The following is a 22,092-nucleotide window of genomic DNA, read 5'->3' as shown; positions in this document are numbered from 1 at the left end:
TGGATTTGGATTTGTATTCGGATTCGGATTCGGGACTTGTGAGCGTAGTAGAGCCTGCTCAATAGGGTTGCCACCTTCTCCTCCTCCTACCCAAATAGGGTTCCCCCCCCTTTTCACTTCTTGGATACTCAAACACACACATATGGCGGTTGGCATTGCAATTTGTCAACATGACAAATACCAAAAAAAAAAGAAAAAAGAAAATAGTACTGCCGCAGAGTCGAACTCTAGGACTATGTAGAAAGAGACAAAAGACAGACTAACAGACTGACAGAAGGTGAGAGAGACTGTCAGACAGACAGTGAGACCAGACTGACATCAAGTAGCGGCATCTCGTCTGATTGGCGAACGTTTTCTAAAATGTATGCATGAAAAATGCATTAGAGCCGAGGCAAAAACAGAAACAGAACAGCAGCCCCCCTTCGTTGGAGCCTGGAGAAGCCGCCTTTCAAAAAAAAACAACAACTATCAGGGCTATAAGTGAGATATTAAGCCAAAAGAGATACTCTTATGGGATTTTCTGACTTAATTTTTGAAGTTTTTAAAACAAATAGTTTGATTTTATTATTTTCTGAAAAAAATATAGATAATTTATAGTTAAGAAAATAGTATTAAATTAAATTATATACCACTAACCAAGAAAACTGGCAACCCCCTAATTTGCAAAGTCTGCCAAGCACAATCCTAGTAACCTCTCACGCCCCAGTAACCCCCATAACCCCAAAAAAGGTATAGAGTAGTCCTCCAGTTTATAGTTCACAGATGACATCCTAATGATGACATGCCACACAAAACAACGATGCTGATGATGATGATGCTTCTCCTTTAGATTCTACCTTTGCTTTTTCTGATTTTTTTTGCTTCTATTTGTGTGGAAGGTATTTTCAATTGCGATTCGGGGGCTTGGAGGAGATGCATTAGAATCATCAGGGAGAGCCTCCTTGGCTGCCAATCTGCAAGGTGCCACACGCCCTTTCCGGAGGCAGAAAACAATTGACTAAGTAGGTCTGTAATTGAAACTTGTTTTCTGAAATCATTCGATTGGGGGGCATCTCTTTTGAAAATTAATTGTTCCGGAACATTATGGTTGAAGGCAATTTGAGATGTTGTATTTGAGATGTTTGTTATTAAAAAGTCGTTTCTTTGCCAAGACAACAGGAAGACTGACTGAGCGCCCTCATCTTTCTTAATCTTTTCCACCTCGACTACACAAAATCCTCTCGACTGAGAGTTTTCCGATTTTCCAGAGACTTTCGAAAAGTTTCAACCTAAATTTAGAACTTGGCATTCATCAAGTCTTTAGTGTTTTGAGGGCACTGAGAGAAATTCTAGGGGGTTTATGACTAATGAAGTTATTTTAATTTTTTTCCGAAAAAAGTTCAGAAATTTTTAAGAATTAAAAAAAATACTTTTAAATTATATAAAATATTAAATATAATGCTTATATATTTTTTTGACAATTATTAAATATTTAAAACTTATTCTTAAGCCTTTTTAAATCTATAATTAAATTTATCTTCTCAAAAAAAAATAAAGTTGAAAGACCTCTCGCCCCTAATATTTTTTTCCAGGTGTGCCCCGCCCACCCCCACCTTCCTAGGGGGTGGGGCCATGCATCTTTTGTGCTTTGTTTGGGTTTTTTGTGATAAGCGGGACCCGCTGAGCTCCGTAAACTGCCGCAAATTTAAACGAGATAAATGCTGCCTAATTGCACACAGAAATGAAACTAAATACGGGGGGCGGTGCGATGGGTGGAGATGGAGATGGGGGTTGGGGGTTGGGGGTTGGGGGTGATGTCTTCTAAAATCTCCAAGTGGGTGGCCCAAAGAGGCAGAGGTGGGAGGAAAGGAGATAGCACATCAAATTATAAACGAAAGTTCTCAAACAATTTAATCAGTGACAAAAACAACAACAAGAAAAACACACTCACACACACACAAAGAGATTGAGAAAGTAAAGAAGAAGATGCTGGCTTCTCAGGGGGAGACAAGTAGAGGGGGCGGTTGGGTGGTGTAGTGGGTGGATTTGGTCTTCTAACAAGCGATCTTTTGAGAACTTTTGGGAAATGTCAGAAAAAAGTTTCAAGAAGAAATATAATTGTACAGGGAACTTCATTTTTTAATAGTTAGGAGTAAGGTTTTAAAAAATATATCCACTAAAAATATTATTAATATTTTTTGTTTAAGGAAAATAAAATTTTTATGAATTTATTATTTTAATATATTTCTTTAGTATTTATTTTTTTATAATTTGACTTCTGGCTTTAATTTATTTTTTCACTTTCTGTTAAAAATGTAAATGGTACTTAAATAATTTTATAAAATATTTATTTCATTTTTTTAATATACAATTTAGTATATTTATTTTATAAACTTAAATTTTATTTTTAAAATTTATATTTTATATTTAAAACCACTTCATTGTAGTTTAAGCAAAAAAATCCCTTTTTAATGAGAGCCAGAGAAAAATACCTAAAAAACATGCAAGCCCCCCTTGAAAAGACCCCCCTTTTTTTGGGGAGCTTTGGATGTGGGAGGCAGTAGTAGCGTGAGAGAGAGACAGCCCCATTTACCGCTACACCGGCTACACACGTCTGCTGCTTCTTATTCACATGTGTCTACGTTTTTTTTCAGATTTTTTTTTTTTAACATTCCTGAATAGGTTGTTGTTTTTTTTTTTCTAAGACACGTTTTCCAATTAAAATTACAGGAAAATTGTTTCTCCAGTTGTTGGATTTGTTGTTGTTTTTTGGCTTACCTGTCACTAGCGAAAAGAAATCTTCCGAAAAAAAATATGTGTTATTTTTGGTAAGTAATCCAGAGTATGTGTGTGCGAGTGAGATAACGAGACTAAGAGGGAGAGAGCGTTAGGGAGAGCGAAATCCTGGCTCTTGTTGATCCTTTCTTGTGTTATTGCTTTTGTTTTTGTTATTTTTCTTATCGTTGTTGTTGGTATGATGATGTTGTTGTTGTTATTGTTGCAGGTCAAAACAACAGGTAAACAGAAAAAATAGAAAAAACGGAACCAAAACAAAAAAGGAGAAAGAGACAAAAAGAAAGGGCAAACACAAAAACTAAAAAAAAAATAAAATTATTATAAGAAAACTGAGCACAATTCTTTTTTATGGCACTTGAAAAAAAATAACAATTGGGGTTTATTTTAACGTTTAATACGATTAATTTTTTTTAGTTTAGAACGCACGTTGTTGTAACCTTTTGTTGTTGTTGTTGTTGATGGTGTAAATAATAAATATAATTTTGAAAAATTATATTTCTAAATTTCGTTTCTATTTGTTTTTTTTTTTTTTAAGCCGCGTTTAAGCCGCGTTTTTCGAACTGCGACGGCGCGACTTTGGAAACCAAATGAAAAATCCCAGAGAGAGAAAAATCCAAATCGTATCCAAAAGATACCGCAATATATTGCTCTCTCGCTCTCTCTTAGCCATCTTTCTCACTTCCTCTCACCTGTTCTCACCTGGCCAGACCTCTCCCATACTCTCTGACGTTCTCTCGCTCTCTTTATGTGCGAGACACGTATGTTGTTTAAGTCTTTTGATTTTTATGTTGTTCTTGTTCTTGTTCTTGTGCTGCGTTGGCGCAACTGAGCATGCGAGCGAGAGAGAGGGGGCACATGAAATGAGACAGCGAGAGGGCTAACCAAAGGCAGTTGAATTTCAGGTGTGGCAACCGGCAAAATCACAAAAAAAAAGTTAAAAAAAAAAAATAAAAGAATAATAAAAAAAAAAAATTGGTTAATAAATACAAAGAGAGAGTGCGAGCGAGATGTAACATCATTATGATCTTTGAAGAACTTAATGAGAACATTTTTACATATTTTTGATTGGAAAGAAGATTTTTATTCTTATTTTTGCATAGGATTTAAAAAACAAAAATTATATATGATATAGTTTCAGATATTCTTCAGATATTTAAGAAAAAATATCTATAAGATAGTTTAGAACCACTTCTTAGATAGTTTTTAGTTAGATAGTTGAGTTCTAAATGCTTTTTTATGGAATTAAGATAGTTTTTAGGACAATAATTTTAAATATTATACAAAATTTAAATAATGAGATTAAGAATAAATCTAAAAGCCTTGAAACTTTCTTAACTTTAAAGATTTTCTTTTTTAAATATTTAACTATCTTTTTGGAACAAAAATATATAATATTTTTGTAAGAAACTGCCTTCTTTTTAACAAAATTGACTTGTTAGATTCTTAGATTGTAGATTTGTGATAGATTTGTTGTTAAATTTGTTGTAGATTTGTAAGACATTTGAAGCGCATGGCATGGATTCTTGGCTCTGTTCTTTTGCTTTTCTTTTCTTTTCTGTTCTGTTCTTTCTCGCTCTCTCTTATTCTGTGTTGAAAATCGGGTCGCTGCTTAGTTATTCCACACAGGTGAGTGTGTAAGTGTGTGTGTGTGGACAAACAGGTATCACACACACACACACACACACACTCACACACCTTGAAGACACAGACTTGAAGAAACCATCGTCATCATCGTCTAAGCCAAGTTGGCTCTTTTCACCTTTCCTTTTGGCCATTAAATTCCGCTCTGGCTACCACTCTCTCCCACTCCCACAGTCTTTCTTTCTTTCTATCTTTCTCCCTCTCACCAGGTGGGTGTGCAAGTGGGAGGGAGAGAGTGAGAGCGAGATGGTGAATGTCGCAAGTAGCCGAGATTCGATTCTCGACTACCTTTTTGAGCCCGCTTCCTAATCCATTAACTTGTTCTCTCTCTCTACCAATCTTTCTCCTACTCCTCCTCCTCCTCCTCCTCCTCCTCCTCTTCTTCTTCTTGTTGGATGGGTTCTAGTAATTCTCTGATTTTTTTTTTTTTTTTTCTTCTTCTACCATTAAATGATGACGACGCACTCTACGATCTAAAAAAAGGGGAAAAAATCACGAAATATATTCTACTTTGATATCTTCGAGATTCTTTTTTCATATTTTTTTTTTATTAAAACCCAATCAATCAAAATCCTAAACCAGCAGATCAATCTTTGCAATGATGAATGGCCTGGAATATATGAATAAATCAGAGAAAGAAGTAATATCTTTTTAGGTCTCTTTTACAGACAACTAGTTTATTTCAGTGAGTTTTCAGAAAATATTTAAAATTTTCCAAGACTCTGAGTCACAATGTTATTAGATTTTCAAGAAAACTATTCTAGATTTTTAGAAAACTTTCAATAACATAGTTTTAACCCACTATAGTTTTTATTTTTGGGTCAGATTTTAATCTAAACTTAAAATTTTATAGAAAATTCTTTAAAAATCTTTTTCGAAGACTAAAGTCTCTAAAAAAAAGTAGTATTTTTTAACCAGAAACATCCTAATCTTTACTTTTTTTAGATTTTCTAGGAAAATTTCTAGTAATTGACATCGAATTTTTTAATTTTATTTTTATACTCTGCCACAAAAGTAAGAAAATTATTGGAAAAACAAGCTTATAATCTTTATATTTTTTTTTAAGTGATTACAACGAGGGTGTATAAACTTCGTCACAATTTAAGCTTTTCTTTTATATATATTTTTTGTTGTATTTTTTATATTTTTTTTTGCCACGCTCAACGATCAGCGGCGACAACAATTTAGAAAATTAGTTGCACACTTGACAAAACTCGTTCCATTGGCTTTCTAACCGGCAATGAGGCAAGCAGATCATCGAATCGAATCGAATCGTATCGTATCGGATTGTATTGGGATGGGGGCTATATAGTCTATATAGCACTCTGTATAAGTCGTGCTCTCCCATTACAATTGCATCTGCATATGTGGCATGCAATTGGATCTGCCTGGTATATTCCAGATTTGCCATTCGAGGCGACTTTTGTAAGTTTTTTTTTTTAAGTTTTAAGTTGTTTTGTTGTTTTGTGGCACATGCACTGTGGAGGTAGGTAGTGAGTGCTAGAGCTATAGTGTGTTCAGTCAGCGAAAAGTGGAGAAAAGCTTTGCAACTCAACGAGTAATGTGGAGAATTCTCGAAGGCGGGATGGGGCTAGGAGTAGGGGCTGGTAACCGGTAACCGGTTGAATTGGGTGTTATAAGTGGATCGTCTACTAGTTAGCATGTTAAAATATTAAACTGCTATGCAAAATAATGTACACACTGTCAGTAGAGGGTTTTATGTTTTATGTAATATATTTTAAAAAATAGTTAGAGCTTTCTGGTGCATTTTAAAATAGTTCTAGAACATTTAACGCGATTTTTGAAGTATCTATAGTTTTTTAAATAGTTCTAGATCATTAAAAATGCTTATAAAAAAGTATATGAATATTGTAGAATTCTTAGAAATGATTTAAAAGGTTTCCCAAATTTTAAAAATAATAATAATAATTCTAGAATATTTTATAACTTTTTTAAACTCAATGGAAAATTCTACCATGCCTATTTCGATATTAAAACTTCTAGAATTTTTTTTAAGTTGCTTCCAGAAGCCAAGTAATTTTTTACAAATTTGTTGAATATTTTCCGACCTCTTATTCGCTTCCAATATGACAAACTTTTGTGAAAATTATATCATTTGATATTTCAATTTTTTACCGAAAATAATCATGTTCACTTTTCTGACTAATTTATTCAGAAAACTGCCTTCAGCCTTTTTGGCCACTTTGTATACTTTTAGGACATTATCCGGCTAAGCAAATTTGTTGGCAAAGTGGAAAAGTTGTTTTATTTTTTTTTTTTTCTGTAGCTTTTGTGGCAAGTGGGGAGGTGTTTTGTGGCAAATATATAAATTTGTGAAATTGTCAGTGCCACAAGCAGAGATGATTTACCGCCCCGGGGGTTCCTCGGCCAGCGACTCATTTATCAAAAAAATATAACAAAAAAAAAAAATAAAAATAAAAGCAAAAACTAAAAGTAAAGAAACTCGAAAATGAAGAGAATTCTAAGTTACTTTTGGTTAGTCGGCAGAGGAGGTGGCGGTGGTGGTGTAGTTTTGAGGGGAAACTTTCACCGGCGGGAGCAGAAAACTGAAAACTGCAAAACACTAAAAACGGAAAACAGTTTCGAGTCACACTTGAGAATGTCTGGACGCCGCAAATCATTTGTTGGCTTTTATCCTGCCAACCTGGCCAGGACGAGGCAAGGAGGTCATAAACAAATACCCAAAAATGTTGTTTCTTTTTGGTTTTTGTTTACATTTTTTTTTTTGTTTTTGGAGGCCAGAGACCTTAAAACTGGACTGCCAAACACTTAATATTTTTTTTTGTTGCATTTTCTGGTGGGCCGAACTAGCCGTCCAACCGACGACTCCTTCTGTCTAGGTCTTGGCCAGACTGGTTTTTTGTGTTTTGGCCAAAAAAAGGAAGTTGCTCGTAAAGTGGCGAAAGCCGACCCAACAACAACAACAGCTATTGCATTTACAACAACAACAAAACTTTTGTTGCAAAAATAAGAAATGGAGGGGAAAAAATTAAATAAAAATTAAAGAAAAATCAACGCTTTCTTTCTGTCTGTCTTGGCCCCTTTATTTTCTGTTTGGATTTCGTTTTTGTTTTTCTGTTTGTGTTTTTATTTTTAATTTCATTCAATTATATTTCAATATTATTTATATTTATTTTGTATATTAGCGCTTGGCATTTTCACTCCTCGGTTTGTTATTTATTTTTGCATTTCTTTTTTTTTTTATTTTTTCTTTTGTTGAAGGCACAGAAAAAAAAAATTCGTTAACTCGACGTGGAAATATTTACTTTTTTTTTTTGACGGCACACTCACTCGAAAAAAATGGAAAAACAAACCGTACTCGAAATCGTATTTATCAAATGGAATGAGAATATATATACCGTAAATTTAAACAGATATATAACTCTCGCTTTATAATTTCGCCAGTCAGCGCTTCTCGGTTGCAACTGCAGTTGCACAGTCTGCAGTTCAGTTTCTTGTTGCGTATCTTTTGTATCTTTGTATCTACATATGTGTGTGTGTGTGTGTGTGTGAGCTTGATGTGTCTCGTCTGCTAGTATGACCGTACACGACAACGCTCCGCGAGCGACTGACCAGCGGCTGCCGTTCATCCGCTCTAAAGGCATCCATGCGCCGCGATTTCCGCTGCGATCCGACGGATGCCGTCGAGCCGGCTTCCCATCGAATGCAACATGTTCGAACAGGTTGCAACCGGTATATGGACAGTGGCTTAGTCGCAAGGGGGATAGAGCATAAGTTTATGGAAGGGGGGAAAATAAGATTATTGGTTTAAAATATTAATCTTATTTGGTAAAGTTTTTTTTTAATTTTTTTTGGTTTTTATCAAATATTATATGTATATTGGTTTAGTTAACTTTGTTTTTTAACGAAAGATAAAGAAAGTAAGATAGATACATTTTTTTATTAATATTTTGTCGACATTTTGAAAATATAAAGGTGTGTTACGCGTAAAATGTTTAATAAAAATTAAACTGAACTTTAATTAAAAAGTTTAAAGTTTATAATATATCAGCACTTTTAAATTGTGAAACTATGAATAATTATAAATAATATATATATTTTAGATTATCGACATTATTTTTTATTAATTCTCTAGTTTTGTTTTTAAACTTTTTTTTTTGTCATTTTCTAAAACTCAATTTTTACTTTAAATTATATTTATCATTTTTATGTATATATTTTAAGAAAATATAAGTTAATTATGGTCGAAAAGCAGAGAAACACGACAACCTTTTATTTTCATAATATTAAATAGCAGATTTTTTTCGATTAACTTTAGTTTCTTACAGATTCTTCGAATTTCAGTTAAAATTAAGTATACGCCTAGTATTCCAATAAAAAATGAAAAAACTATCACAAATAATTACGTAAGGGATTAGAGTGTAAAATATGCGCCACTTCTTGGGTTTCTCTTTCGTATATAATTATACGAAATTAATAATTTACATTTTAAAAAATAATTAAAGAACAAAATATTTGTATTTATTCTGTAATAAATAATAGAAGTACTTCTTGAGTACCGTGTATTATTTTTATTGAAAGCTAGAAACAAATATTAAGCCCCCTTCTACGCCACCCTTGTTTTATTTTTGTTCGCGACGCGTGTTGCATGCAACATGTTGCATGTTGTGTTTTTATTTTGGACAATTGTTGCTGCCGTCGTGATGTTGCCACTGCTTCTGCTTCTGTTTCTGCTGCTGCTGCTGCTGTTGCTGTTGCTGCAGTGCGTGGTTCTAATTGACAGTTTTCGAGAACAACTTGTTGAGTTTATTGTTATCTTAATAGGGTGCTCATCTCCAACTTGCCATCTCTGTCTCAGTCCCTCAGCTTTATCTCTTTCCCTCGCCCGCGATATTGGAGGATAATGCCCCTGCCTCCCACGCCCCCGCCACGGGAGAGGGGAGCAGCGTCTCCCCCTCGCCACTCCTTCGGTAAATTGATGATTTGAATATTTACATAAACGCTTGCCAGTCGGACTCTGATTACAATTGAATTTATTATTTAGAGCAACTTAAGTAGCTTATGAGCCCACACAAATACACATAAATATATAATATATATATTATATATGGGGGTGTGTGTGTGTGTGCTTGTGTGTGATGTACAGTTATGTGTCCGAGTGACAAATGATATCGTTGTAGTATCGCAAGATATAGCTCGGATACGTCGTCGACAGATACAATCAGTGAGCAGTCAGCACATTAGTGTCGAGTAAACAATTCCTGCCTTCCTTGCCACATGCAACATGTTCGAAGCGAGCGCGTTGCAAGTGGAGGTTGCAACCTAATTATCCCTCAACAGGTCCTTTGATACAAAAGGGTTCTTGTGGATACTTTCAGATTCAAAAATATATTTTTTCAACAAATTCAGATTTTTTAAATAAACGAAAAAAAAAATTTTTAAATGTTTGTCTTTTTTTTTCATATTATTTTTTTTCAATCACAACTTCAAAAAAATTAAAAAATAAATTATCTTTTTTATAACTTTTTTTCCACTTTTTAAATGCAGTCATTAAAATTCATAAATTAATTAAAATTTCTCAAAATAAACACAATAATAAATCATTTTTAAGAAAGCCAATTTGTAGAAGTTTGTTATTTTTTGGGTAAAACTATAAACATTTTTAAGCTCTAAACAATAAAGAGCTATAAAAGTTAAGCAATAAATCACACAAACTATTTAAATTTATAAATCAAATACAAATTACGCACTTGATGAATAAACTAAAAAGAATGCATTCAAATTCTTGGCCATTTCCGGAATAAATGATTCTTCAACAAATGAGCAGGTGTTTTAGCTTCTTAAATAATTTGTTGTTTTTTTATTTTATTTGGTCTTTGTTTACATTTTTAGTATTTTTATTTTTTTTTCTGTTATGGTTTTTTTTATTTTGCCACCTTTTTTTGCCGACTTGCATTCTTAGAAGTGGAAATTCCGTGGCTTATTTGATGAACGGACAGTGGAGAGTGTGTGGAAAGCTGTTTCCTATATAAAAAGATACAGGTACAACTACAGACACAGATACAGATACAAACACAGATACAGATACTGAGAAAAGTTTATAAAAAAAAAAAAAGAAAGAACTATAATAGAGTGGAATTTCAGACAAAGGAGATCGCTTTCAGTGATGTCACCGACGGTTACGGATTATAGCGAAGTAACGAAACGAAACAAACAATTTATCGCATTTAGTTCAACAAAAATGTTTGTATTGCTTTCTTATCGCCAAAACCTCTCAGGTAAAAAAAAAATAGAATAAAAAATATATATAACGAAATAATAAACACATTTCCATTAAAATAGTTCGAGGATAAACATCACCAACAAACTGAGGAAAATAAAAAAAACAGTTGTCGAGAAAAACAAAAACAGTTGGGACTTGAGAAATATTTTTAAAATCATTCACTGAAACTCCAAAGGTCACTGAAGAAAGCGTGACCTGCGTGATCTGTGCGAATTAAATTAAATAAAATATTATTTAAAAATATATAGCGTCTCTTCAGATCGAAGAACGTGTTCAAGAGCAAGGTCTTGCTTTAAAATTCAATGCGAATGTTTTTTAATTATGCTGTCCATTTACAAGTTTATTTATGAGTTATTAAAAAATAGTATTTATTAATTCATAAGCCATACAATAAAAAAAATGTTTCTTTTAGAAAAAAAAAAAAAGTTTTAAAGGAAAATTGTATGTTTTCTTCTCATCCCTCAACAAGAATATATAAAACAAAAATATAATTTAGAATTTATTAAATTGTTTATTTTGTTTTTAATTTTATACATATTTAAACTTTTAAGAAAGCAATCTACTAAATCCATATATTTAATTTTCAATAAAAATTCAATAATCATAATGATAAGTTAAACTAAAAACCTTATAATTACGTATACGTAATATCTTTCCAAATCATTTCAAATCTAACAAATTTAAGAACATCCCCTGAGTTGCATTAAATGTGGCATTTGACATATGATAGCTATAATGTCGGAAATGTAATTCATAGTAATGCAAATGATATAAGTTGTCATCGCATGTCACTAATAATAAAAGATGAAAAACTGACATAAAATAATTATAATAAAAAACATTAAAAAAATATTTTGTAAAGCTTACAGCTTAAGATATGGTTGAAAAATAACTTGAAAAATACAATAAAAGCTTTGAGTCAATTCTAAATCAAAGCTTGAATTTTCTTTTAAGCTCAAAGCTTCCCAAATTCCAGTTTTCCACCACTTTCTCTGAAAGAACTTGAAAGCAGCTCACTAAGCTTTAATAAGAAAATGGTTAACAGTAAAGGAACCGTTCAGAAGCTCTCTGTTAACGGTGTTTAAAGCTTCAAATACATATCAACTGTGAACCGTTATCTCTGTGATTAATGAAAAATCCTTCTACAATTCCTTACAAGTAACCCGCTTAGGGATCGGATGGGAATTGACCGAGATATGGGAAAATTTTGAAAAATAGGGATCAAAAATTTTGGATTGGGGTTTTGATGCAGATCGATGGGGAATCCTGCCACAAATCGTAAAAAGTAACCCGCTTAAGGATCGGATGGGAATTGGCTGAGATATGGGCACCGCAAGGGACCAAATATGGGTATCCCGGATCTGGTGGGGGATCCATCGGAAAATTTTGAAAAATAGGGATCAAAAATTTTGGATTGGGGTTTTGATGCAGATCGATGGGGAATCCTTCCACAAAACGTTTAAGGTAACCCGCTTAGGGATCGGATAGGAATTGGCTGAGATATGGGCACCGCAAGGGACCAAATATGGGTATCCCGGATCTGGCAAGGGGATCCATCGGAAAATTTTGAAAAATAGGGATCAAAAATTTTGGATTGGGGTTTTGATGCAGATCGATGGGGAATCCTTCCACAAAACGTTTAAGGTAACCCGCTTAGGGATCGGATGGGAATTGGCTGAGATATGGGCACCGCAAGGGACCAAATATGGGTATCCCGGATCTGGCAAGGGGATCGATCGGAAAATTTTGGAAAATAGGGATCAAAAATTTTGGATTGGGGTTTTGATGCAGATCGATGGGGAATCCTTCCACAAATCGTTTGAGGTAACCCGCTTAAGGATCGGATAGGAATTGGCTGAGATATGGGCACCGCAAGGGACCAAATATGGGTATCCCGGATCTGGCAGGGGATCCATCGGAAAATTTTGGAAAATAGGGATCGAAAATTTTGGATTGGGGTTTTGATGCAGATCGATGGGGAATCCAGCCACAAATCGTTTGAGGTAACCCGTTTAAGGATCGGATGGGAATAAGCTGAGATATGGGCACCGCAAGGAACCAAATATCGGTATCCCGGATCTGGTGGGGGATCCATCGGAAAATTTTGAAAAATAGGGATCAAAAATTTTGGATTGGGGTTTTGATGCAGATCGATGGGGAATCCTTCCACAAAACGTTTAAGGTAACCCGCTTAGGGATCGGATAGGAATTGGCTGAGATATGGGCACCGCAAGGGACCAAATATGGGTATCCCGGATCTGGCAAGGGGATCCATCGGAAAATTTTGAAAAATAGGGATCCAAAATTTCGAATTGGGGTTTTGATGCAGATCGATGGGGAATCCTTCCACAAATCGTTTGAGGTAACCCGCTTAGGGATCGGATGGGAATTGGCTGAGATATGGGCACCACAAGGGACCAAATATGGGTATCCCGGATCTGGCAGGGGATCCATCGGAAAATTTTGGAAAATAGGGATCGAAAATTTTGGATTGGGGTTTTGATGCAGATCGATGGGGAATCCAGCCACAAATCGTTTGAGGTAACCCGCTTAAGGATTGGATCCATCGGAAAATTGTGAAAAATAGGGATCCAAAATTTTGGTAAAAGTAGAGAATAATTTGTGGTTCAATCATAAATTAAATTGAGATGTATGTTCATTTAAGGAAATCGTTTTCTTTATTTAATCTTTATATGCTTAATGCTACAGTAAGTAATCGTTATAATTAGTAATATTAATTTTGTTGTGGATTCATTTTTTTGTTAGCCTTTTGTAGCTTTCTTCCAGTTTTTTTGGCTTTTGTAATAATATGCATTTTAATATATGATTTAATATCAAACACAATAGAGACAGATAGATAGAGAGAGAGCGAGACACACACATTTATTTTGTTTCTTAATTTTTCTTTCTTATTTTTTAAAGCTAAGACACAACAAAGGAGTTTGAAAATAATTTTGTAAAATGCCAGCTTAAGAAATTTTAAGAAATTATACAAGAATTCTATTGAAAATGAAGCTTTTCGTTCATTGTTTTTAAGGATAATTTAAATTAAAATTTATAATTAAAATTTATGATAATTTAAATATAAAAATTATATTTAAAAAAAATAATAATCCACCAACATTTCCTGCAAAATGTCTCCATTTATTCCGTTTTATAGCTGGCACTACTATCATATTCCCCTTGAAAGACTAATTTTTAGGAAAAAATAAAGGGTAGACGAGAACTACAAGTACGTCTAGTATTTTCTCTGTTAATTTTCAGTTTGTACCTACAAATTATACATAGAATATAATCTGTAATATATATGTATTCTTGTATATATATATTTATTTATTTTTATTTTTATTTTTTATGTATATTTAAAACTCTTTGTAACATTTAATAAAGTTAAACATTGATTGCTCTTGCGTTGTGACAATAAGTTACTATATAATCCATATATATTTAATCAATCTGTCAGTATGTATACATATAGTTCATTTCTATAAATATATCTTTTACCTTTGATTTATATTCTTATAATCATTTATTTAGCAAGCATCGGCCCATTAAATCATTCCATTTTTTAATTCTGATTATCTTTTTTTATTTGTATGCTTTTAATAATAAAAAAATGTTATAGTTTTTTTATTTATATTTTATATTATCTTCTCTCATTCCATTTTTTATTTTCTTCGTCGTCCAGCGACTTTTTTAAATGACAGAATAGGTTTACAAGGATATATTTAATATTTAAATATATTTAATCCGCCCTTTTTCAGCTTTTCTTTAGGATTTCATTTTTTTTCCCAACACAAACCCGAAAATAAAAACAGTATAATTGAGTGAAAAATAAATTATAGTTTTTAGTTTTTTTTATATACAATCTAAAGGATATATCCCTATATATATTATATATTATTATATTTCTTGCATTTCTTATATAAGCAATAACAACATCAAGACTTATATAAAAAAAAAAAAAAGAAAACTGCTTTCTAGATCTCTTCAATTTTTTTTTCTAACTTTTTTTTATTTAGTTTTCAACCCGGAAATTAGAATTGAAGAAATCTCAAAGTTTTCAAAGTTTGCCTTTAATATCTAAAATTTAGTTTAGTTCTCAAGAGGGAGATTTCCGGAGAGGTGGGTGGGTAGGGGCGGTCATTTGATTGTGGGCGTGGCTACTCGAACTAAAGCCTGGCTGACTTGCTGGGCTGGGCAAGCAGCAAAGTCAAGTTCAAAAATAGTTGATTTATTCCATTTATTTTCCTTATCATTCAACTGCTGGATTTTAATTCCCTTTTTGTTTCTTTTTTTTTTTTTTGGTTCCTCTTAATCTAAAATTTCCCTCTTTCTTCAAACTTTTCATTCCCTTTATGTTTTTTTTAGGTACTTTGGTATATTTGTCAACTTTTTTTGAATTCTTTGGGGGGCTTTCGGGGGAAGAACAAGCTTGATTCGAAAAAACACCTGAGCATTTCCACTTGGTAATTGGTATTTGGTAATTGATTTTTTTTGAAAATGATTCTTTACTCTTCTCGTGATAGTCTATGGGATTGTTTTTTCTCTTAGTTTATCTTCAAGATTGGTGGTTTTTTTCATGCGGTGGTTCACACAAATCTACACAACATCCAAAAAAATTAGGAGCAACTAGGTCCTAGGTAAATAGTTCTTATATTTCTTTTCTTTTTTGTTTAGATTTTTGGATTTTTTTCTCTTCAGATTATTCACTAATTTATCAATTCCTGAATATACAATACATTTATTTAATTTTCTTCTCAAATGTTTTCCTTTTTCTTTTCTGCTCATATTGGTTACATAGAAATGTTGTAGGTTTTTGTGATTCTGATGGAATCTGTAAAGAGGTAAAAGGTTATTAGTTTTGTTGTTATTTTTCTACGGTTAAATATTATTTTTCTACATAAAAAAAATAAGTTATTAAGGGGTAATTAATATTTAGTAGCATATTGCTAGCAAAAAAGATCAGAAAAAGGAAAATATCATAAATAAATTTAAGAAGAAATCATGTGGCGATAAAAAGAAAAGCTTTACCAAAAAAATATACCCAAGACTAAAATAGTTTTCTATTCTTTCTTTCTTTTAAATGATATAAAATAAAAATGAAATCAATTTTAATTCTAAATTATAAAGTTCAGACTCTGAAAAATATATAAAATTCAGAAATAAAATTTTTGTTCTATCAAAATAAGTAACCTATTTTAGAATAATCCCCACGCTGAGAAATCTTCCATTTTAAACATAACAAAAAGTATAGCCTACTTTTATGGTTCTTTGTGTGAGTTGTCTTGAAAATCCTACAAAAAAAAGCTGAAAAGCTAAGAGATCTAATTAAAAAAGAGATCCAATTAATGGCTTAACTTTTTTATTTACTTCCAGTACTCCAGATTTAGTTCTTGAGTTTTCCCCAACAGGAACAGACGATTGGCTGGCTGGCCTCAATCGAAACGCATTCTGATCGGCTTTAATTAGTTTCGGGCCAGAAGTGAGTGGGCCGGAATGCAAACTAACACGCGTTTCAATTAAGAGCAGTCGCCCACATTAAATTAGCTTTATTGAGCTGCAAAATGATCCAAAGAGGGGGGGTGGGCATCAGTGGGTTAAATCAGCCAGGGGACAAGCCATTAAAAACACACACCAATGGCCATGGCATTGGCATTGTCATTGATGCAGCTGTTGCTGCAAAATATTACTCACACGCCATGTTGGCCGAAGAGGAAGCTGTAGTTATGTGTGTGTGTGTGAGTGTGTGTGTGTGGAGTGAGGTTCAGGGCTGGTACTTTTTTTTTCTTTTTCTGCCGTCCTTGGCCCCCATTTTTCCCTTACCAATACCACCCTGCCACCCTTGCCCCACCCCACACTGCCCACTTTCCTCATTTTTTTTTTCTTCGCATTTATGTCCTTGAGGCAAAGCTGCATTTCATTATGCATGTGTTTGTGAGCGTGGCGCATGGGTTTTTTATGCGCCAGAGCTGCTGGTTTATTAAAAATGCACATAGCCCATTGACAATGCATGAAATGTCAAAAATAAAATGTGAAAGGTACAACAACAAGCCAACAACGAGTATATAAATAAAAGGCAAAAACACTAAAAATAAACTAAAAAACAACTAAAACAAAACTAAAACAATTCGGCGGTGGCACTTGGTCCTTCTTATATACTCTGGATTTCAAGGACCAGCAATTACGAAGGTAAAAATATGCACAAAATTATATTCCATTTAATTGGGAAATGGGCTTAAATTTAAATGTTTAGTAAAGGGTTTAGCATTTTACAAGAAATGCATAATATGAGAAGTTTAAAATAAAAATGTTTCAGAAAAAGAAACCAGGATATGTTTCTTTTTTGAAACAGAAAATCATCAAAATTTTACTTTTTAAAATACAATTTTAGAGCATTTAAGAACTAATTGGAATAATAATAAAAAAATTATAAATATTTATAGTATAAAGAAAATATAACCTCCTACTCACCATTTTAAATTTTTCCCATCTTCAGTTTGGTTTTAAATGAAAAGTTGTATTTATTTTTTTCAGAAAGACTATATCAGAGTGTTTTGTTGCTCGTTTGGGGTTTTTAAATATTTCTCAATTAAATATTACAATCATTTAAGATTCTGTTTATTTTGTGTAATTTTTTTTAGTTAAATTTATAGATTTGTTTGATTTTTGGAATTTTAAAATTCATTTTATTCATTTTTTGGCTGTGTTTACAATTATTTTTTATTGGAAAATGGGAAGGGGGTTCCCCGAATTATGGGGAATGTGTATGTGCCCGAACACAGGGTCTGTGTCGGATTCTGCGATTCGTTTCAGTATTACTGTTAGTTTCTCCAATACTTGTTTGTTCGATTCTTCTTACATCAGTTTCTTCAATTATATTATGTTGATTCTTTTCAGGTTTTCGGTGTTTATTCCCTTGTCTCCAGTTTGTTCATTCCCCTATCTTCAGTTCCTTGAATCAAATACTTGATTTGCGTTCTTCCCTTGATTTCTTTTTCATTCAATTCCTTTTTTGTATGTGTTTTCTATATTCTCTTATCAGTTCCATCACTTTTTTTTTTATAATTTTTTGTTTGTCTATTTGTTGGTATTTTTTTTTTTTTTCAATTTTGTTTGTTCGATCCTTTTTTAGTTTCTTCATCTTGCGTTCGATTTTGTCATTCAGTTCCTTCTTTATTTGTTCGATTAATTTTGTGTAACTCCTCTTATAGTGTATTTTTTCGAGTTCCAATAGATTCTCTGTTGTTTCATATTATTATTAAAAATTTTTCCCTTTTTTTTCTATTTTAGTGTAATTATTTATGCCTTCCTTTCAACCTTCTTCCATACTATTCTTGTTGTTTATTTTTGGTAGTATTTTTTAAATGAATTTTTTATATATTATTTTTTTTTACTTTTTTGTTCTTATGTTCGTCCCACCGCCGTCATTTTCCTTCCGTTCTATTTTTTTTTTTTTGGGCGTGTTCTTCTGCCAATTTTTCCATCCATCTCGCATTGGTGCGAATTTTTTGAATTTTATTTTTTTTTTGGTTGGCGATTTTTCGGTTTTTTTTTTGCTCCAAATGGTGGTTTCTGCGGTTTGTTTGTTTGCTTTATAGGGGCAGCCGCGAAAAGCAATTTCCCGGCAGAATGGAGAGAAAGCGGAAGTGACGGTGAAAACGATGGTGGAAGCGGAAGAAGGTTAAAGGGGAAAGCGTATAGAGTGGGAACTGATAATAGAGATGTCCTGCGTATTCCAATTTCTTGTATTCTTATATTCCTAGGAATACGCAGTCCAATAGTTATTCTTATTTCGACTTTCTTGTTTCCTTTTCCATTTTTTTTTTCACATTTTTCATATTTTTTTTTGGTTTTTGTTTCATTTGCTCTGTGGTGTGCTTGAGTTCTTTACCCCGTCGATCCGTGTGCCGTCATTTCCTTTTTGCCATTTCCTTTCTCTCGCCAAAATAAAAAAAGTCCAAAATGCAAAAAAGGAAAGTACGTAACGAAATCCAAACAATCTCCTTCCAATACATCCTTTCCCCTCTTCTATATATCCTGCTATCTATCCCCTCTCCTTTTTTTTTTGGTTTTTGCTTTTTTTTTTTTGTCGGTGCATATCCTTGTTGCGTCGCTTATGTCTGGACCGGGACATTGCTGTCGGCCTCCTGCAGGACGGGCGCTGTCCAGACACCGCTGCCACTGCGCGTCTTGCGCTGCTGCACGATCCCGTCCATGATGTCCAGCTGCAAGTTGTGGATGCTGCCGCGGTGGTCCGTCAACGGTGGTCCGGCGATTCCGCTGCCACGACGGCTTCCACTGCAAGAGAATCGGGGAAAAAATACAGACGTGACGAGTGTGCTTTCAATGTGTTGCGAAAAAAATTGTGTCTTTGGATGTTGCAATGCCAACGGTGCGGATACTTAATATTGGATAAAAAAGAATCATACGCCCTGTGGGCAGAGACAAATTTTGTTTAACTTTTAATAGTAATATTTTTTTTAAAACAATTATTAACTAATCCCAGCTTATTCCTAAATTTTAACACGCTAGAGTTTATAATTCGCAACTAGTTCAATCGGTCTTATAATTCTCAACTAGTTCGAACTAAGAATTTCCCTTAAAAAGGGGAAATTATGGAAAAGGTTAGGTTATGGATTTCTTGTTTATAAAAATAAATATTTTTTATTCTACCTTATAAAAATTTTACTAAAACTCCCTAACTACTAAAGGGTATTACCAAAACGCATAAAAACCAAACACGAAACAGAAAATTACTTGAGAAAATTGCAAGCGAAGAAAAAAGGAATTGCAACCGGAAAATTGCAGTTTCCGAAGCCATTTTGTGGCAAAAAGGAAAACGTAACCACATCAATCAATTTTTTTTTCTCTTTTCGGACGCTTGACCAGCATATTTTTCGAAATTGGAAGAATTTTTTTTGGTTCTGAGCTTAAAAGGTCAAGAGAATGCAATAATATATACTCTGAAGCTGCAAATATAATTCAAAGATTTCAATTATAATACATCTAGAAGTGATAGAACCCTCTTCAGAATATTAATATTTTTATCTTGTCTTACTTTCTTGCCTTTAAAAGCATTCCTAATGAGCTCTAAAATATTTATGTGGCTCCTGTTAACCTTTAATGTGGCAAAGTGATGGTTTTTGAGGCAAAAGTCTGAAGGCTGAAGCCTGAAATCTAAAATCCCCTGCAGAACTTCAATGAGGAACGATAGTAAGTGGTTGATGGTTGTGCGGTTATCGCTTTAGCATAAATTATACGCCCCGTTGGCTCCCCTAACTCCCTTTCCATCCCAATCTCTATCTGGGTATAGCCATCTCTCTCATTGTCACTCTTGCTGGCTCTGTCTATGTAGAGGAGATGCTTCATCTCTATTTCCATCTCCATTTGAGGCAAAGTTGGGCTCGTAAAGTGCGTTGGGCGTTTAATGGACACGCGACACGGGGGAAATTGTCTGCCTGGCGCGGGTGGGTCTAGTTGGTCTGGTGGGTCTGGTGGCACGGATGGGTCTAGTGGGTGGTGGGTGGTTGGGCTGCAATTTAAATGGCCACCAAGGGCCCTGAAGAGAACTGAGGGACAAAGTCAGGGCCAAAGGCAATGTGGTTAGGTTTGGAATTTGGTAAAAAAAAAATACCGACAGGAGATACACTTACTAACTTGGCCTATTTCTCTTCAAAATCTCCTTAAATCCTTTGAATATCCTTCCAATTTCTTTCTATCATTTGGTCCATTATTTGTTATTTGTTTGTTAACCAAAAAAAAAATTACCGCCGTTTAGGAACAATCTCATTATGCCTGCTAGCTATATGGCCACACCCTATTTTTTTCCTCCTGGAAATGCCACGCCCCCTTGTGCCCTATTAACCAGAAACGCCTCCCGGGCTATTAGAGTATCAAAATGTTGCTGTCACAGCACAAAAGCCTGGCAACACCCGGCGGCACAATTCAATTAGATCCAGTACGTAGAGTTTGAGATAGGAAAAGGCCAGGAGGTAACTAGGATATTACATTGAGAAGAAATACTAGTAGCTATTTTTTATAGAGGTGTTATAGAGCCAAGAAATCTAACTTGGATATTTTAAAATATTTATTATTCTTTTCTATTCTAAACCGGATTCCATAAAGAAACTTTCAAGAGATGGCACCTTTCAAGATTATATTCTATTTATGTTTCGATTTGATCTATTCTATATAATTTTATTAAATTATATGTTAATTTCATTGATTCTATTTTAGAATTATAAGATATATCAGATTATAAAAAATTATAAAAAATTAAAAACCTCTAATTTGCTTCAAGTGCATTGTAAAGGACGAAAAAAAAACTAAATAACTGGGACCTCGACTTCTTCCGGTTGGCTAATGGCACCGGAAACGACTTTCCCTACCGCATTTTTATGTTCAAGCTTGCTTTTTTTTTTTTAGTTTTTTGTGCGTGTGGTTCTCGGTTTTTTTTTTTTTATATAGAAGGATAATGAGATTATTTACCTGAATGAAACACCGGAAATGGACTCGCGACGATTGCGGCCGAAGAGCGTGGGCGGTACAGCCGAAATGGTGACCACCGAGTGACGTCGTCCGCCGGCCGTCGGATTGGCCTTCTGGGAGAGAGTTGCTAGGAACTCAACCTCCTTGGGACTGAGACCGCCGGTCTCGCCGCCGACCTCCGATAGGCGCCGCACCTGGCTGGCGGTGATGCCCTCGGTGATCTGGAGCGACGGTAGCGAGTGCTTCCGGCGCTGCTGCATGTCCGGAAACGGGCAGAGCAGGTACGGATTCACCGGCGAGTCCGGCTCCGAGTCGTCGCTGTTCGTTCGCTTAGTACCGCCTGTCGCATTTGGGTCGCATCCGCCAGCAGCCCCCTCCAGATCATCACCATCCTCAGCGGCATGAGACTCCTCGACGACAATCAACGGCTCCTGGGTGCTCAGATTGAAGACGGGTGTGAACGATGAGCGACGCATCTTGGACAGATATTCTCTATTGTATCTGCAAGGTACACGAAATTCCATATTTTTTTTTTATTTCCATTAACATATACTGTTTTTTTTATTAAAACTAGAATTATTTTTTCGCTTTCTCTTTTTTTACCGTTTTCATTAAAACTAGAATTATTTTTTCGTTTTCGTTTTTTTTCCGAAAATAATAAAATTTAGAAAATTATTAAAATACGGGATGGTCTCCGAACATGTTGACTGAACGGAGCCCGAGATGAAACTGAGAATAGAGCCGGCTCGTCGGCCTTATAAAGCAAAAAAGTCAAAAAAAAATATTTCCAAGGCTAATGCGATTGGAAAAATTCTTAAATCCAAGTTTTAGTGTGACCTTGAACATTTTAACATTTTTTTAAAGCAAAAATTCAGACAATAAGATTAATTCTTCAAACACTACTTGGTCACATTTAAAAA

The 22,092-nt window shown here is 34.1% G+C and overlaps 2 protein-coding genes and 2 long non-coding RNA genes across 18 annotated transcripts in view; 1 reads left to right on the top strand and 3 right to left on the bottom strand.

Annotated features, from left to right (window-relative positions):
* The window catches only part of LOC6504470 (low-density lipoprotein receptor-related protein 2), a 152,457-nt gene extending 144,277 nt beyond the window's left edge, over positions 1–8,180 (bottom strand). For 2 of the 14 annotated variants that reach the window (XM_032452249.2, XM_001966924.4), the window contains exon 1: positions 7,704–8,074. The gene's annotated coding sequence lies outside the window, so the exon portion shown is untranslated. Of the gene's footprint in view, positions 1–3,201; positions 4,003–6,414; positions 6,417–7,703 lie in introns of those variants that run through there. The other 12 variants (XM_032452253.2, XM_032452251.2, XM_044717297.1 and 9 more) reach the window with 10 other exon arrangements.
* A 909-nt stretch (positions 8,181–9,089) lies between these two features.
* Positions 9,090–11,124, top strand: LOC123257590. The gene is made up of 4 exons (XR_006507725.1): positions 9,090–9,368; positions 10,361–10,440; positions 10,543–10,676; positions 10,741–11,124. It is a non-coding gene; the product is annotated as an uncharacterized LOC123257590 (long non-coding RNA).
* A 2,212-nt stretch (positions 11,125–13,336) lies between these two features.
* On the bottom strand, positions 13,337–15,850 carry LOC116655119. The gene is made up of 2 exons (XR_006507800.1): positions 15,716–15,850; positions 13,337–15,518 (listed from the first exon to the last, which is right to left on the bottom strand). It is a non-coding gene; the product is annotated as an uncharacterized LOC116655119 (long non-coding RNA).
* Positions 15,851–17,816: 1,966 nt separating this feature from the next.
* LOC6504468 lies at positions 17,817–21,911 on the bottom strand. 2 transcript variants are annotated; one of them, XM_014903983.3, is made up of 3 exons: positions 21,776–21,911; positions 21,173–21,673; positions 17,817–18,982 (listed from the first exon to the last, which is right to left on the bottom strand). In XM_014903983.3, the coding sequence occupies exons 2-3, from the start codon at positions 21,646–21,648 to the stop codon at positions 18,799–18,801; spliced, it is 660 nt and encodes a 219-aa protein (XP_014759469.1). In that variant the 5' UTR covers positions 21,649–21,673; positions 21,776–21,911; the 3' UTR covers positions 17,817–18,798. The 2 variants fall into 2 exon arrangements, with proteins under 2 accessions (XP_014759469.1, XP_001966959.2); XM_001966923.4 differs by having other exon boundaries at positions 21,173–21,908.
* Between the last annotated feature and the right edge of the window lie 181 nt (positions 21,912–22,092).

Source organism: Drosophila ananassae, chromosome XR (assembly GCF_017639315.1).
Source record: "Drosophila ananassae strain 14024-0371.13 chromosome XR, ASM1763931v2, whole genome shotgun sequence".
NCBI classification, from domain to species: domain Eukaryota; kingdom Metazoa; phylum Arthropoda; class Insecta; order Diptera; family Drosophilidae; genus Drosophila; species Drosophila ananassae.
This window is presented reverse-complemented; position numbering and strand designations above follow the sequence as displayed.